The sequence below is a fragment of the Pecten maximus genome, chromosome 8, assembly GCF_902652985.1.
Source record: "Pecten maximus chromosome 8, xPecMax1.1, whole genome shotgun sequence".
NCBI classification, from domain to species: domain Eukaryota; kingdom Metazoa; phylum Mollusca; class Bivalvia; order Pectinida; family Pectinidae; genus Pecten; species Pecten maximus.
The window spans coordinates 28,354,505-28,372,935 of NC_047022.1; the positions used below are offsets into that span (position 1 = coordinate 28,354,505).

Sequence of the window (18,431 nt, forward strand, 5' to 3'; positions counted from 1 at the left end):
AATTTTAAACAACAATAGGCTCATGGGCCTTAACGGTCATCTGACTCAAAACTTGAACTTGAACTTGACTCTAAAGACCATTGTACTATTGTAGTATACATACTCAGTAGCAAGTATGGTGGCATTGTTGGCCATGGCAGCCATTTCGGGATCATTTCAGGTAAACTAGAACGGAATCAGGAAAACCAGGACAGGATGGATCTTTAACTTACCAGTAATAAATCTTTCAAATAAATATATGGAAATTAATTTAGAATTGCATTTCAAAATGCGAGTTGAAATATTGAACTAATGCACAAAACAACATAAATGTTTTTTTTGTTTGTTTTTTCATTTTGTAGAACGTTTTGCAGTTTCTCTGTGTGAGGTATACGGTGAAAATATGACATCAGAAGAAAAATAACTTGGGTCTTTAAATGGTATGTATGATATGCCCGTATCACGGGTTGTATTTGTTGGAAAAGTAGTCTTATAAACAACAGATCTAAGTTCGGAATTGGGTTACCTTAGTGAAAAGTGAAGAAAAAAAAAGTTCAAATATAAGAGCCATTTTTTTCAGAGAGAAAAATCTATATTCCACCTTTAAAACACACATTATCACAAAAACACTTCATCGTCCTGCTTGAAAAAATGGGATGTAAGTAAGAATTTTCGGCAAAGGTTTTGTTATACAAGACTAAACCAGCACTGAAATGTTGTTTTTAAGACTTTTGGCGAAGTTCAGGAATCCAGCAAAAACAAGGCAGGTCACATCTTATTAACCAGTAATTTGGATTTAAAATGTAACTCATGAAGCATGACTTGCTCATATCAATCTTTGGAAAAATTGGATAATGTGAAAGTTTCTTTGGTAATCAGAGATGTAAAACAGGGGGAGATGATCCAGATATTGCCAACACTCAATTGTACCTTATGAGATAGGTATGGGATGTATACTCTTAAGCCTTTGAAAAACTTTAAAGTGAGTTTAGATGCATAAAAAAGGTCCAAAAACATTGGTAAAATTTGGAGGAAAAAAAGTTTTCACATATATTTTTTGCAGTAACATCACTGCTCGACATCTAATGAATGTATATATAAAATTGGAAGGGCCAGAAGTGTATACTTATGGATTCATAAGCTTTTCAAAATTTTTTGAAATGTTTTGGGGCGGGATGCGAGGCCCAATGGTCCGAAAATGGGTAAAAATTGTGATTTCTTTTATAAATTGTATAAGCAGTAATTACATCCATAAGACATATTACTATAAGTTTGTGATTTTATTCTGTTGAATTCTTCGCCTCGACTTTTGACCGCCAAAATCTTGGCTGTAGAATTTTATGCTGTGGTGGTTTAGTGTGAATATGAAGTAAATCTGTCTAGGGGTTCACGATAAAGCTTGCAAACAAGATAATACTGGATGAAGGACAAACACAGACAAAATGATTACTTGTATGTTCCTTTCACCAAGTTGGGTAGTATAAGGATTTTTTTTTTTTTTTTTTATTGTTGTATGGCCTATTGACAATTAAAGAGTTATTTAGGGTTGAATTCACCATCGTGTCCAACAACAAGGTTTAAACTGACAATTTGACTAAGAAATACTTATAAGAACACAAGGACTTGCATCAATTTCCCCAAAAGTAAACACCTCTTCCCTTCCAGCCTCCAATATTTGGTTAAAATTTATTCAGGAGTTCTAGGCTATTAGCATTTTAAGAAAATGAATGATAGACTATTCAGATTGTCATTGCATCAGATTATCAACTGATTGATCGTTGGGGCAGGTGAGCTAAAAACAATCGTACTTTGGACCAGGTGAGCTAAAAATGACAAGAACTAAATACGGGAATCTGACATTATCATTTATTGACAGTAGACACGACCAGATCAAAGTTAAAAACGTAAGTTTGACGTACATGAGGACTGCCGGTTACAAAGCAACACAAATTTAGTTAGATAGATAAAGACCTTAAAATCTGGATGTGTCAACCAAATATTATCCACGTTATCATTAAAATATTACAACACCAAAACCTGCCATATTGTGTGAAGGGCGGGTAATTTTTTACACACCCCATGGTTACCACCACACCTCCCTGTGGTATAAACTTCAATGTATAGTGACAACTGTCAGAAGCCAGGCCTTACAGCTCACACCGCTCTTCAAACAAACTGGCAGACACATTATACATGTATTAGTTATATTGTACACAGATGTATTTATATAAATACTGTGAATAGCACTTAATGATGTAAAATGATGTTGGTAATACCACATTGATACCCTGCCTAAGAATACCATAACACAATTGTTCCTGGACTCTACATGGCAATATTTTTTTCTTATTTTTTTTTCCATTTTCCTTCCAAAAGGATTTTCAACAATATTTCACTTCTTTTTATAATCCGAAGGTAAAATATAAAGCACATACACATTAATTCTTTGAATAAACTGTTAATGAGAATTACATTAAATTATGACAAAGACTGAAAATTGGAGACAAAAGTTCAACATTACAATAGGTTTGTTGTAGTATTTACAGCTACAAAGGGAATTGTAGGTTTTGGTACCACAGATGTGTTAAAACTGAATTTCATTGGCAATTCAAACATAGTCCGAGAAATAAAAGACATTTCTAACAAATACATGTGGTGTTATCACATACCTTCCCTTTATCGAAAAAAGAGTGAGAAAGACAGAATAGAAAGTAGGAAAGATCATGAGAAGAAAATCCCCTCGTTTTCATCTATAATACATGGTGCAATCCCCAGAACATGGAGTCTTACCTCTGTTTATAGAAAAGGCAAAAATGAAGGGATTTTCCATCATTTGTAATCTAAGTAACAATCTTAGCTTTGATAGACACATTAATGAATGATAGAAACATTCCTGGAGAGGCACAGCAAACAAAAAGGCTTGGGAATGAATGGTGGATATGGATATGTACACAGTATTCCTTAATACCATATACTATCAAATGTGGTACTCGGTGGAAAGGTTCAAAACGTTTATACAACCTTTACCATTAATTAATCATACTCTACTTATCATTGGGTTTGAGTAACTTGCTGGTGTTACAGAAGGCCATGCCAGTACTTTTTAATTACCTATGATTAAATGCCATTCAGATCAGAAGAATTGGAAATTGTAGTAAAACTGACAGGGGATATCAAGATAAAATTTGTGGAATGCTGTTCTCATTGCAGATAATCGAATATAAGGGAGATAATAAAACATGAGTTATAGGAAAAAACATAAATATATGAATAAAATCAAACTAAATTGGCACTTGGTATATAGGTTATACTTCAGACAGGTCAGGTGTTGTCTACTTGTTAATCTATTCATGCAATCCACATTTATCATTACTCCCACATAAATGCAACCCCTTCTCTCTGTGACTGGCTTTAACTGTTTTATATCATGTACATCATTGGCAGTTGTTTGATCTGTTATAGAATACCACTACACAGTGCTTGGAATGACATTATAGGCATTCGAATATTTGAGGCCAACAGGTCAAACAGTATCCAAACCTGATGAAAACTCCATCTGGCTATCACCTTAAGTGACTCCTATTTATTTTTCTTCAATATCTTTTTGTATGGAAGCTACAGAAAAGAAACAAATTCTATACAAGCATCATATTCATTGTCTTCTGGAGAAGATGCAAAAATGTATGGACTATCCCCAAAACATTAACAAATTGAGAGTCGGAGCTTGATCATTTGACCAACCACAATCCTGGATAACAAGTAGTACAATAAAGTCAAAACGGTTACCATATTCAAGGTTTATATCTATCTAACTAAAAAAAAAAATAACAAAAACAATTCTTAAAATAAAATTGCACAGTTCATTCATCGAATTATAAAAGTTCACCACCTTGAATGTAAAATATATGGGACTAGAATAGCATTTGAAAAAAAAAAAAAAAAAATCAAATATGCAATACATTGTTTGTTCATTCAAACTTTTTTTTACAAAAAATTGTTTTAATTTTTCCTTCCAAAATTTCAAAAAATAGAGCCAAGTTGTTTTCAAAAGATAAACTGGCCATATTTTCATTTCAAACACAATATCAGAGGTTTTTATGAACACAAATACACAACCCGTTTTAGTCCGACATCAGCACAGCTTCAACAGAGAAATATGATGCTAGTATGAGATTTTGTTTCCTTTAAATATCAAACACATTCATGTAGCATTCACCGATATGAACATAGTTTTAAACAACACATATAACTGTGTCTACTGCAAAATAATAATTGAAATCTTGTAATAAAAAGCATGTGTTGTAAATAAATTAAATGAACTGCAAACTTAACAATGAAGATGAAGCACACTGACTGTAGCATAGCAATGCTATGAGAGAATACATATAAGGATGGCAAGCTTTCATAGAATGACACACTACATCCAAGTTATCAATGGATTCCATACAGAATTCTATCTTTTAAAACCCAGATTAATATATCATTAGAGTATTGGGTTTCCTATAGTTTTCTTGTACCTTCATATTTACACCTGCACCAACCATCCACCATAACATCTTCAGGAAGTGAAACAAAAAATCTGTGGACATTCTTGAAATATAATTTGAACACTAGGAATAAGCCTGAAATGAATGTAATCATCACAACCACTTCAGGCATTACGTGTGTTAAAATCAATGAATGAATGTAAAATTTCATACTGTCTAATGGATGAATATATATGTACCATTTATAATTTCATTCAATATAAAGATCTTATTCAAGTCATGGAATGCTGATTTGAGCTGCGCAATACACATATTTTGTATTCAATATTGAAACTGGTCAAAAGAGAAAGTTGAAATACAACACTGAAGCATCACCGGAAAATAATAAAGATTACATATGTATGGACGGATGGTTGACTGCATCAAAGCAATATCATATAAAAGTCAGCACAAAAAACAAGAGGACTACCGCAGTAGCAATACTTGATAATTATGGTCATGACTCCTATTCACACTTCCGGTATTTCTGTGGAACAAGAAGCAGGACTCACCTGATGGATCATGGGTTTAAAAAGATAAATTTGAATTTTTATAGATCACTTAAATACATCCATCTGTATAAAATCCATCAAATCCTCTGGACCTGCCCATCTAGTGCTGACATTTGATGCCAAAAGCTCCAAGACAGGTAAGGGCACAATTTAATGATTTTCTATCAATTGTGGTGTTTCATTAAAAAGATAATGTCTAAAAATTTGCTTTAACTACCAAAATCTAAACAGCATATAATTATGACAATAATTTGAAAATGTATATCACAGATTTTGTAATATATATAACATTGGACTAGTCATAAAGTCCATCATACCCAGTACGAAGAATTGGGTCACTTCACTTTTAGACCAATCTATGGCATAAAAATGAAGCTTGTTAAGTTTAAAGACAAAACGGTCTTACTTCAAGTGCATTTAACTGTATTCTGGAACTGCTTATGGCAAAAAATAAGTCAAGCACCTTCTGGTATGTGTCGAAGAGAATAATTGGAATATCAAAGGATGATTATAATGATTAACTATCAATAGTTACAAAATCTTCACCATGTGCAAATTTGCATGATACAATAATAATATACACATTGAATATATGTAGGTTAATAGAGTATTCGCATTATTCCTCAATAAAATTCATAGTACTGCACTGCTTAATCAACAAAATCAATTTGATAGTGTTTAAATTAAATGTACTTAACTATTTGTAAATAGATTATTACTATAACAAGGTTTGACACTTAATGTGCGATTATTTTTTTACACAAGATGTCAATTTCTATATAGACAAATGCACAATGTCACTTCAGCAAATACATATTCTTATATTCTATATTCCCTGTATAACATCGATCCACCTTACAAGGTGAAAACAGTTAACATTGGATAGAATTACTCTTAATAATCTATACAATGAGAAATATGATACGCTTGAAATTTTCTTTGGGCTTACATTGTTTTCAACCTATTCCTTTAACCAACTTAAATTTTCATATATAACATCTAGTATCTATAATTTGGTGTACAAAGTGTACATGTTGAATACAAGACAGCTTATAGCAGTCTGGCAGTAATACACTGTACACAGCATAGAAACATGTCATACAATAGTACTATATGCTGATATATACTGATATTGCATTTTGCACACATGGCGGTGAAAGACATGTCAGATCCTGTATACACACTACATAAATTAATCTTGTTTAATAATAATTCTGCGGCAGCTGATCTCTGTGTATCACTGTCAGCAGTCCTGTTTAAAAATTTTAACACCAGTCCTTGAGCATATAGTATACTCCACAAGTCCCATAATCACTGGTCTATGTGTATATATGTAAAATAAGCGTGAATTAATTTAAAGACAATCAACACTATCACTGAGCATGAATATATCAGCCATCTTCATTTCATTCCACAAAGGAAAACTTTTCTCCATTTCAGAGAATATTCAAATCTTGCTTTTTAATTTCATATTTATGATGGCCATTGGTTAAAAAGTCGTGAAAGAGGTATATGACTAAATAACAAGACAAGCGGACAAGACCACTGGAAGCAAGCACTGTCATATTGATCATCTGGAGGCATCACTGAGATCATTCACCTGCACCCTTAATAGTGCACACGCTCGACCGAACTCTCGATCAAAAGTATAAAACTAGGCTTTATACCAACCAATCCAAACTCTCCCAGACAGATACCATCAAACTAGATCCTCTCCACACAATGGTTTTATTTGGATGATTGTTTGATTTGTGACGAAACATAAAATTTCGGGACAGTTTTACAATATAATTTGTATCATTGCTTGGTATATACCTAGCCCAAGTAAAATGCGAGCTCCTGGCAGAGTGAGTTAACGACATTCCCAAACTTTTATGGTCTGGTCCACAGAGCCAGTTATTACGTAGGGTGCTGTCTTATGCATGTCTGAAACAAATAATCAAACAATATCAATTAATTAAAACTTTTTAAGATGTTTTCTTTCCAATTTGGGCCTGTTGAATTTGAACATATTAACATGTAAAGACTGAGTATAAAGATAGTCCAGAGAAATAACTGGATCTTTTAAATCATACTGCATATGATGATAACTCGAAGTAGTTGCTATCTATTTTTCATTTCCATGATTTTCTCTGGAGCCCATTCATAATTTTTTTTATGTAGGAGACAGGTGTATTAAGTTTCCTTTTGGCTTACATTCTAATTCTCTTGAGGTTCAATATATTAAGGTTTTAGTTGACCGACATAATATTATCAAAAATGACTTTTAGTCAAGCAAAATAAATCTATTATATTCTCTGCAAAATAAATCTATTATATATTCTCAATAAAACTATCATATTTCAAACTGTTATACCTATTGACGTTACAAAGTGTTGATGGGCATCTAGAGTTTTCTGGTTCCTTTTGTTTTTGATATCCCAGATCCTCAAGCTCTTGTCATCTGACGCGCTGAGGATATATTTGCCTCCAACATGAAACAAGATTCCTCTAACCCAGTTGTCATGGCCAACCTACGAAAATAATCATTTTATAGACAAAGTTCAATGTCAAAGACAAAACAAGGTTGATGGTTTCTGGAGTATGTCTATGCACAAAACAGTCGTTAAAATTAGGTACTGGAAACCAGAAATTTGCTAAAATTCAGTTCTTAAGGCAAAAATTAAAATTAAAGTAGCGGTCACAGGTCACATTTCAATACATGACACACCACCAGATCATGACCTGTATGCACACAAAGGGTGACACATGTGCATTATAATTATGCAATGGATATATATATTTTTTAATTTCTTGTAGATATTTTTCAGATACTTAAGATCGAAAGTCATGTAGAGGGCAGATTAATATAGCACTTCATTTAAAACCTTACCAGTGTAAAGAGACATAGTCCAGTGCTGATGTCCCAAATCTTGATGGTCTTGTCGCGTGATCCTGAGGCCAGGTACGGGCCACTTCTGCCAGTTTTCTTCGCCTACGGTCAAATATTGTTTATTATTTTATTTATAGTGCTTTCCATTTCTCAAAGAAACTTCCAATAAAAAAAAAAGAAAAATCCCCATTGGACTTTTCGTTGAATTGTACAACCCAAAACCAAATAGCTGGCATAATGGTATCTATATCAAATCATATGCTAGAGTATTTTAATACTAGTGCTAACTTTTCACCTGACATAACTGATACCACAGCGACTCCATAAGCCCAATCCCCTTCTATTCTCTGAATATGCTTGACAAATGTTGAAATTATATCCTAAGGTTTATTGATCTAAACTAAATGGTTACAGGCTTGGACTTACACAATTTCATTAATACTACAATAGCATATCACTGAAAACTCATAGAAGCATAGGTTTTTGTACATACGTCTACACCACTGGCCTCACAAACGGCGGGGTGTGCTGCCTCTGGAGCCCAGGCGATACACTCGACCACATGCTCGTGCTCCCTTAGTTCTGCCTTACACTCCTTAGTGGCTGTTACCCAGACGCGAACTGTCTGGTCATTAGAACAACTGGCGATCAACGAGCCATCGTGGTACACCCTGGCCATACGTACCCACTCACGGTGGCCTGTGTAAGTCTTCACACAATATCTGTTGATTTAAAGTGTTTACTATTATCAACCACCAACATATGGGATACCAAAGTAGAAAGTCTGATAATCCCGGAGACTTGTTTTAAAGGCATGTGACCTTGAAAGTCTTAATGTAATTTATTTGAACAAATCATCATTTTAGGAATCAAAATTATTGAAAGCTTTTTAAATTTTTGACACTTGATTTGTGACCTGAAACATTGATCAAGTGATTCATTGACACAATTCTGACAATCGTTTATCATATCATTTTTGTAATAAAGTAAGTTACTGGGAAAACTTATGCCAGCATGATGCCAGATGCTGAGCCAAGCTAGAGGTATTGGGTTTCATATCAATCATTGAATATTTCCACAGCTCCCTTTTTTTTTCATAAGAAATTTTAATCATCTCTGTAATGCTTTCTTTTTTAATACAGTCAGTTAAAGAATATACGTTAATGAAATTAAGGACCATTAGCCAAACTGGAGCCAGACAAGCTAATAATAAATAGGAATCATTTTTCATTTCAGAAAAATTTCCCCCCCATTTTTTGATACACAATGCAGGACTAACTTCCTGTCTGACACCTGACAAGGTATTTTCAACTCTGTTTATATTTATAGATAGAATGGTATAGAAAGTTAAATATCATGATATACAGATCCTCATTAATGTAAACAATAAAATAACCAGTACAAGTATTTAAAGACGTTCAACTCAATTTGGCATGCTACACAGAATGCTTAATTTCTGCAAGGTTTGAACTGCTTATTTTATAAATGGAGTTCCTTGATACTTAATAGGGTCCCTCTGTAGTTTGTACTGACTTCCAAAAAATAAATGGGATTCCTTTTCTATTCTTCAAAATACTATATGGATGTCTTCAACAAAGAATGAGTACTGACCCAGTGGCAACTTCCCACATCTTTATGGTCTTGTCTCGTGAACACGAAATAATGTGATCCCCGCTTGGCATGAAAGTCACACTCGAAACATTGTGGTCATGACCTGAAAAATTGGCACAAATTGATTCAAATCCATCGATCTTTTCAGCAAATCTTACCTCCAAAAATCGACCTGCAGCATTCCTCATAGTCATGTTATCACATACATTACATCATTCAGAGCAGGAGAGACAACTCTGTCTATTCAGTACACACTTTAGCTCTTGATAATGTAATTATTTCCCTTATAAACAGCCTCCAATATGGCTCAATTTTCCATGTTTATGTCAATGACATGATCTTTGTTATTTCCTTCAAATAAAACTTATTATAGATTTAAAGCAAAACAAAGGTCAATGGTCTATGCTTTTGTTTATAGACTATACATATAAGTGAACAAATACATAAGAGTTTAATGATTTGTTTTGATACTGTTACCATGCATGGTCTTCAGACATTCATATGATCCTGTAAAGTCCCACAGTTTTATAGTCATATCAGCTGAACACGAAACTGAAAATAAAAGACAACATTATTAAAGTGATATTAATATCTTTGATGTGATAAGAAAACTGATCATGAATATGAAACATGATAGCTGGTGATTATTTTGGTAACAATGAACTTTTCCCTAAAGAATGATCAAAGGGCCAAAGGCCCTGAGATACGTCAGGGTCTGAGGTCATGAAATAAGAGATTTAACATAGGATTTTATTGTCAGACAGCTACATTTGTATCAGATGAAATGTCTTAATATGCTTATATATTCAAGAAAACATGTATTTATCTGCTGAAAACTTTCCAATAGCTGAGTATAGTCCTTGCCTTGCCCTGACGTAATTATTTAATGTCTGTGGAAGATTATTGATATACTTCTGAATCAGTAAAGCTGCTTGTAAACTTTGGGGAAAAAATCAACTTAAAGACAAATCGGGTCTATTAACAGTTACATGTACAATCAGAGATAAAATCCAAGATGTACACAGCCTAAGTTTTTTATTTATATTATAAGATGTTAATTAGGCCCAGCAAACATCTATTTTATTACCCCTAGTGACATCGAAAATGCAAATATTTTACCTCCGATAGAAAACTGCGGTCGCGTTGTCGGTCACGCTGTCCGACGAGACAATATTAAATAGGCCTAGTTTTGACAAACAAAACGCCAGTACATGATCAGTCACGGATCATAACCATTAGATTCTTTTCAAATTAACAAATAATAATCTTATTTAATAAAATCCTCATGAAAAACGGCAATGTAGTTTGTTACAACTTGCCTTCAATTCCTGTTGATATTTCTTCTGTATTCTAGCGACATACAAATAAATATGAAACTGTGAATGATCGCTGGTTTAGTTACATTAGACATAACCGCCATTTTTGCTGATGATCACGTGATTAGTCACGTGACAGCTGAAGTTATCCCTGTTCCGACTGCAAAGCTATTTATAGAATTGTAAACATTTTACTACGTAAACACTGTTGGTTTTAGGCTTATATGAAATGTTCATGCATATGAACTCAGGATGAATATATGAGTCTAAGACATGTGGATAGTTTATCTGGGGACGCATGTAAATTTCCACGACGATCAAACTGAATTTTTTACTTTCGTTTTCAAGGCAGGATTGAGACAGAACTACGTAATCCTACGCCAACAAAATTGCATATACTGGTGAGGAATTGTTTATGTTTACAATCTAAAATAGTCTAGAACACCAAACATTCATATATCATTTTAAATAATTGCAGTAAACACGGGAACCATCAGTTAAATTGCGTCAATAATTGCTGTCAAAATAGGAAGTATATTAGGCTGCGGATGTATATCATTTGTGTATTACAGAAAAGAGAAGTTGTTAGCCGGAAACAAATGTGTCGCTAACAAAATTTATCCTACCACGACTATAACGGCAGGTGCCAAAGGCATCCTGACGTTAAAAAGTGAAATATTTGAATGGTACATATGTCAAATCAATTTTTTACAGAGGACCAAGAGAACCTCACCCAAAGATTTGCCTGCTTGATCAAATGCTATATCCTGTACAGAGTCGGTGTGTCCTTTCAGGGTCCTTTCATAGTCACCAGTCTCGTAATCCCATAACTGCAAGCAAACACAGATTTTTTTTCAATATAAAACGGTTATATACACCAGGTTTAAACAAACCATCCTAAGATAACAATGTAGAGTTCTTTCCTCAAGCATATGTACTGATAACAGAAGATTATGGGCTACATTACAGACAAAAATCATTTAAATTATATTATCTGCAGTCACATTTTGTCATCTGGGCTTGTGTAAATTCAATTTGAAGACCTTGCTCAACTCGAAATACATATTCGATCTCGCCATTAAAGATTCTATATAAAAAATATACTTGGTTACCTCAAATCCTCAGGAAAACTAAAGTTTTCCCATAACTTTGATTCACTGATTTTGAAATAACGATGTTTGGATTGTTTTTCACTCTTTTGTCAAAGTTTTATTTCACTTTAATAGATGACTACACAACAAATTTTTACTTTGACCACTTGCTGTACCTCGGTACATTACAGAACTGACTGCATGTGACATCAGTTGTATTTATGAAGTGCATGATGCATCTTTGGAGTTCTCTCAAAATATACATGTTCATGCTTAAATTGCAGATCACTATCACCTAAGCATACAGACAGTATAGTCCCAACTTTCGAATTTAGAGATCTGAGACTCCAGAAAATAACAATGAATTAATACAAATTTTGAGACTCCAGAAAGTGATGATTAAGTACAAATTTCAACTCTAATGATCAGAAGTTTGATCCCTTCATATTAACTTGAGCCAGAGGAAGAGCAGAATGAAGATTTTTATGCGAGACATTGTCTATTTGTGATACAACAATGTATTTCTCTCCAAAGAAATGATAGTAATATTGGCCTGGACAAGAATATGGCACCAAATGATGGGAAGCACTAAAAGGGAGGGGTGAGGATGTACATTGACAATGTCTTACCTTCATAGTAGCATCTTCACTTGCTGAAACCATTATACTAAATTTTGGGTGAAATATAACCCGTGTGACAGGGCTCCTGTGTCCGCTGAGGGTGTATTTCTCTGGGGGGCGGGGTATCCACTCTGCAGGGCTTCGGCGGTCACGAGTTGGTCCCCCGGAGTTGAATTCTTTTTCTGCCTCCAAAAGTTTGGCTTCAAGGTCCATGACCTAGAGTAAATTAACACAAAAAATCAGTGTTCAGTTATAAAGAACAGTTCTTGGGATCTCTCTGGTTCATCAAATTGTGATTTCATTCTTTTTTTGTTCAAGATCAGTTTTAATAAAGGGATTATAGTTTGGTTTTGTTTGTTTGTATTAATCTATGTTGGACAGGAAATGGCCAAAGACATTATTATCTGTTGTCAGAAGTTTTAAAGCAGTGGAGTCAGAAACCCAATGTACTGTACATGTCCTGATAAAGGAGTGTGAATGTTACAGGATCAAATGTAAGGCTAGACATGCTTCAAATATCTTAATACATTGTACATCAACTTTAGTGTGCAAAGATCAATGCAGTAATTTTTGTAGGATTTAGGATCCGGACCCGGTCTCACAGTCACTGTTTTTGAAATAGGCAAGTCTCAGAAAAAATCAGCGAGTCCCACACAAAATGTATGCTTAATTGAATTTGTTGGTTTTTTTTTTTAACTTGTTTTAACATGTAATCATATAAAGCCTCAGAAATTTTTTAAAATTTGAATAATTAAAGTCTTACATATAAAACTTATAAATGTAAAATTATTGTGAATTGTCTGCCAAAAAGGAGAGGGTTTCCAAGTATGGAATAAGTTATTATTTAACATACGTAATTAATTTTGATTTTATTTTAAAACCAATTGGCACCTTTTTGTGCAACAGGATGGATATGTAGTTATTTTTTATGCTTTGATTAGTGCTGTAATAATTAATTTAAATGCAATAATAAAAGTGTAATCCCCTTTTAGCTTACTGAGATTTTGAAGACTTATATTACTGTTTTGCAAGTTTTTTTTTAAAAATTTTGTATATCTAAAAGTGTGAGAAATTGCAAAATTTATGAAAGTGACAGTCAGTACATGTAAACTCTCAATTAATATACTGTATTTGAAAGAATTTTAACAGTATGAAATGTTATAAATCATGAAATCTCTGAGCCTTTTTTGAAGCAGATATCTATCAGTAGTTAGCTTCATTTTTGTTCATCATAGAACCTAAAATGTAATAAACACAAATGTAGCTGATTGGTGAACAGCATGATGAAAAGAAGTCAAAATACCTACAATTGGTGGAATTGAGGATTAGAAATATCATAGGCAACACCTACATTTGATCTATTGAACAGAATATTCAATTACTATATAAAGCAAAACCGATTAACCAATGGATGTTAACTTGACCAGTGTGTGTACATGTACAGTACAGCTACCACATGTCCACAGTTAAAATGACACTTCCTCAGAAATAATACCTGAAGTGTCAATTGACAGGCGACAACAGACCATAATCATATTGTCAAGCTTGACTGCCTTTTTGCATCCCTTGGTGAGATTGGCTAGCCATGCTTTCTATGCGGTTGTATTAAGACAGCTGCAATTGGGAAATAAAGCAACCATCTGTCATTGGCACTATAACTAGAGGATGCAAAATTTAGCATTCTGAAAATTGCTGATAGAGCCAAGGATAATCTTGAGCATCCAGAACTTCTTGTTAGGGGACTATTGTTGTGATAACCAATAAAGGAATTTTTTTATCAAAAATGAATGCTTGCTATATAAATCAAATGTGAAAATAGTGATGAAGACAAGACCTTTTTCTGAAGCCTGATGACAGATGTCCATTTCTTTTCTAAGAGGCCAGCATACTTCTTGTCAATTTCTCCTTGCTGAAAACAAATAATATGAAAAAAATATGAGATATGCTTTCTTTTGCTATTGCTGTAAAATATTCAACTGCAGTTATCTACTGACAAATAAGTCTTATATAACAGCAGTGATCACCATTGCCTGTTTTAACGTGGCGGCCCGCCACCCTTAGCTGGGTACCCGCCACGCTTACACGACCAAATTCACTCGATCCGCCACGCATGTAATTGTTACCTAACACCCCTATTTTGTATCGATTTCAAGCAGAAAACTGACCCGTTTCTATAGCGTCCGATACTCATTACCTATGGTCCCTGTTTTTACAGGTGAACTAGGCCTAATTGACGAATTGCGATCTCGGTAAGGTGCCTCACCGTTATGTTTTGATACGGTTGACTGATCTCTTGATCACACCTATATCGATGGTGATAATTAATTAATAGTAGGTGTACTGTTCTGACCATGGGAACAGATGTGATTGTATGGTTTCAGTCGATCGGGACATCAGAGTAAATGTTACCATCGTCTACATCGGAAAAACCGACGGTCCGATAAGATTTTTTTTTTCACAAGAATTAATATTCAGCTGGGATAATCAAACTGATAATATCAATACCTAAGCCGATGTTTGAGAAGCATGGATAAATTTTTGAAAACTTTATGGCAATGTCACCATGAAGAGAGGAGTAGCAGCTCCTTTTTTGGAACACCATGTGAACGACATGCGATCGCGACAACCGATCTAGAAAACCTGCAGCCAACAGACTGAAATCTGATATATCGCGCAAGCCACGGCTACAGAAATGCGCATGGATTAATTGTGTATGAAGATGACCAAGGTAAGCTTACAATTAGCCTATATTTGATTTGCTAGATAATGATAATAATCTAATGAATATTTCGTGCATTGGTTTTCTTGTCACGTGCTATTTTTAGAAAGTACTATTAGAGTGATCTCCCTTCCAAAAACGATCTCGAAACGTCCAATAATATAAATAATCTCAGAATCTCTCCTAATGTATCTCTCTATTTATTATTTGATAAGTGTTATCTAGGTTTTTGATTTTCTTTAATTATTATTAAATAAAGATAAGTTAATTAGCACCTCAAGTATATACAATGTAATTAAAAAATAACATGTACATTTGTAATGAATATGTACTAATTTGATTATATTTGTTAAAATATAATTAATTTGTTTTTTGGGTTTTTTTTTCCAAAGATTTATTGATGGTTTTAATTGTTTTGCTTATTACAAATTTGTAGGAATAAGAAGTTCATAATTATAATATGGTAATGACCACAATAAGATTCATAAAGCTTTTCAAAAATATTTATTTATTTATCTATTTATCTCTTTATTTCTTTATTTATTACCACCAGCAGGAACAGGCTCTCTCAGAGGATCTTGAACTCTCTGATGATGGTGTTTACCCAGAAAGTTCCCTACAAGAAAGCTGCTTCATTCTAGAAGGGACTGTGCAACAGCAGAATGTTCATGTCATTTGGAGAGACAAATTGTGTTTGGCTTCAATTGTTCATATATAGTGAAGACTATTTTCAGGAGAAAATTATAGTGACTGTGTTGAATTGATATCTTAATTGAAATTATATTGTGGCTTGTGCATTGCTTTAAATACTTTATATATTCTTATATTATGTCCAGTAAAAGTTGCCATTGAGTTTGATTTGTAGATGCTGTATCATAGATATAATAGTTGCTATTAATATGTTCACTGATAATATTATAGTGCAATTTATGAAATTAATAATTGAAATGTTTTAACTTATAATACTTGACAATGCAATATGATCTTCGTGTTAATGTTTATCATATTTTTAACAGTAAAAGATGTTATTTGAGTTTGTTTTATTCAATGTTATATTAAAGAACAGCGAGTTGGAATTGAGATTGAAATGGTTTTGTGAAAATAAATTGATGATTGTTTAAATGAGGAATGTATGTTTGTAGTTTTTTAAAGTAATGGTATAAGGTGTTATTTTGTTTTAATTTACACGATATATATGGCATAGAGTGAGCAAATGATTAAAATGCATATTTATTTAGAACTAAATCAAACAACATAATTAAATCTCTATTCTTAATGTCATAATTGATGATGTTTCTCGAAACGTCGCACCGCGAGGCTGCATGACATCCACAAAAGTACATGTTCAGAAAAAATTGTCAAAAAATTTTCCTCCACCCATCATTTTGAAATTGTGGTGATCCCTGAACAGATTATAATTTATATGGGGATTTTTTTTCTTTAATATTGATGAACTCACCATGGAGGCCTCTTTCTGGAATTCACCAAGAGCACTAATGTATCCATTAGAACTAAGGTAATCGGCTATTGCACGGTTTCTGTTAAAAACACAATAACAATTTCTATAATGAACTTTTAATAAAATAATGATATTTACTTCCACTGTCTTAAATATCAGCTCTTCTATAAACCCTTTGTGCAAATGGGCCATCAGAAAATATAACTAAAACTGATCTACATGCAACAAAAAGAGTTATATAATTGTGTTATGTCATGAGAAACAGTCTGATGAAAATGTATATTGCTACACCTTAAGTGTTATGTTGATCTTTTAAGCATATTGCAATGGTCATTTATGTAAATCATAGAGAAATATAGTAAAAAATAGATATATTTGTTCTTTTTAGACATCCTGTCATGTTCTAGTTTGTATCTAATGAGTCATAAATAAACTTGAATATGGGTATACAATGTGGTGATTTACTTACAGTTCCTCTCTCTGTCGTTGAGATAAAACCATTTTGAGAAATTTTGGATGCACCAAACACTTCACAGATTAAAGTGCCAAGTTTAACCAATTGGAGGCAGGCCCAACAAAACAGTTTAATTCATTTTGTTGTAAGTCTGAAAAAGAGAAATACATGACCATATGATACAAGGCTTTCAGGTGATATTTGACACTGAAAAATTATCAGTAGTGAAATACAAATTCTGAAATGTCAAGACATGGATTTGTCATGCCTGCATGCACAAAAGTCAAAAGTAACTTTGGGGAGTCAAACACATGCTGACAGTCAAGTCAAGTGAAAGTCCTGATGATTATTACTGACAAATGTAACCTAAATAAATGAACACTTTACATATTATTTCGGCTACAAAAGAGGACCATGGCCAGTTATCACAATTTAATCAACATAGCTATCAACCATGGCATTTTATTGACAGCATACATGCTAATTGATCATGATCACGAGTCTTCCGTTAATAATTCACAAGAACAATCATCTAGGCATGCACATATCGTGACATTAACAACTTGTCTTTCACATGAATTGGTTTTTCTTCTTCCATTTAATTCAACACATATAATAATTAATTACTTTATCACTAGTACTGAGATCACTGTCCTACTTCAGTTTACATAATATTCCATCGATATATTCATGGACATAAGCAATTTCAAGGTCAAATTCAACATCGGTGTTATATATGACAATGCTAAACAGAAACAATGTGGTATATACATTGAAAAGGAAACACTGCGTAGCTCAGGAATAATAGGATGGTGGTCAGAGTTGCACGACACTGACAGATGTCAAAGGCTAGGCTGGGAAATGTCAAGGCAATGTATTTTCTATGCTGAATAATTCTCTGAACGACGACAAAGTTTTCCAGAAGATCATTTTCAGTGTTTATTATACAAATATGAATGCGAATGAGATGGATCGCTTCAAAGTAAATTTTCAGCTAATGAATGATAATTTTTGCAGACAGTGAAATGTCACCCCGCCATATCTGTAAACTTGAGCCATGAGGAAAACATCAATTTCAGGTTACAACCATCAAACTCGCGTAATCTACTAACGTATCGGATAATGTTAACCATTTACCATTTATGAATACTTGAATTATATCTGTAAAATTGTCACAAATCGTCGAAAATATCCTCTTTGGCAGGACTCCACACGTAAAATTTCACCCGATAATGACTAACTGCGCATGCTCATTACCTCATCCGGAAGTCA

General features: G+C 33.5%; 1 protein-coding gene across 1 annotated transcript; it reads right to left on the reverse strand.

Moving 5' to 3' along the window:
• Window positions 1–1,827: 1,827 nt before the first annotated feature.
• On the reverse strand, window positions 1,828–18,414 carry LOC117333073 (lissencephaly-1 homolog). Its single transcript, XM_033892199.1, has 12 exons — window positions 18,297–18,414; window positions 17,175–17,310; window positions 16,706–16,784; window positions 14,362–14,436; window positions 12,537–12,743; window positions 11,550–11,646; window positions 9,978–10,052; window positions 9,501–9,603; window positions 8,383–8,611; window positions 7,890–7,991; window positions 7,374–7,530; window positions 1,828–6,943 (listed from the first exon to the last, which is right to left on the reverse strand). The coding sequence occupies exons 2-12, from the start codon at window positions 17,204–17,206 to the stop codon at window positions 6,870–6,872; spliced, it is 1,230 nt and encodes a 409-aa protein (XP_033748090.1). The 5' UTR covers window positions 17,207–17,310; window positions 18,297–18,414; the 3' UTR covers window positions 1,828–6,869.
• Between the last annotated feature and the right edge of the window lie 17 nt (window positions 18,415–18,431).

Bases quoted from the DNA above. Each gene is read 5' to 3' on its own strand.
- LOC117333073 (XM_033892199.1), bottom strand. From the start codon at position 17,206: ATGGTTTTATCTCAACGACAGAGAGAGGAACT. The intron at 11,647-12,536 runs GTAAGACATTGT...GTTTGCTTGCAG, and splicing joins GTGAAGATGCTACTATGAAG to TTATGGGATTACGAGACTGG. The intron at 7,531-7,889 runs GTAAGGTTTTAA...TTATTTTCGTAG, and splicing joins GACTATGTCTCTTTACACTG to GTTGGCCATGACAACTGGGT.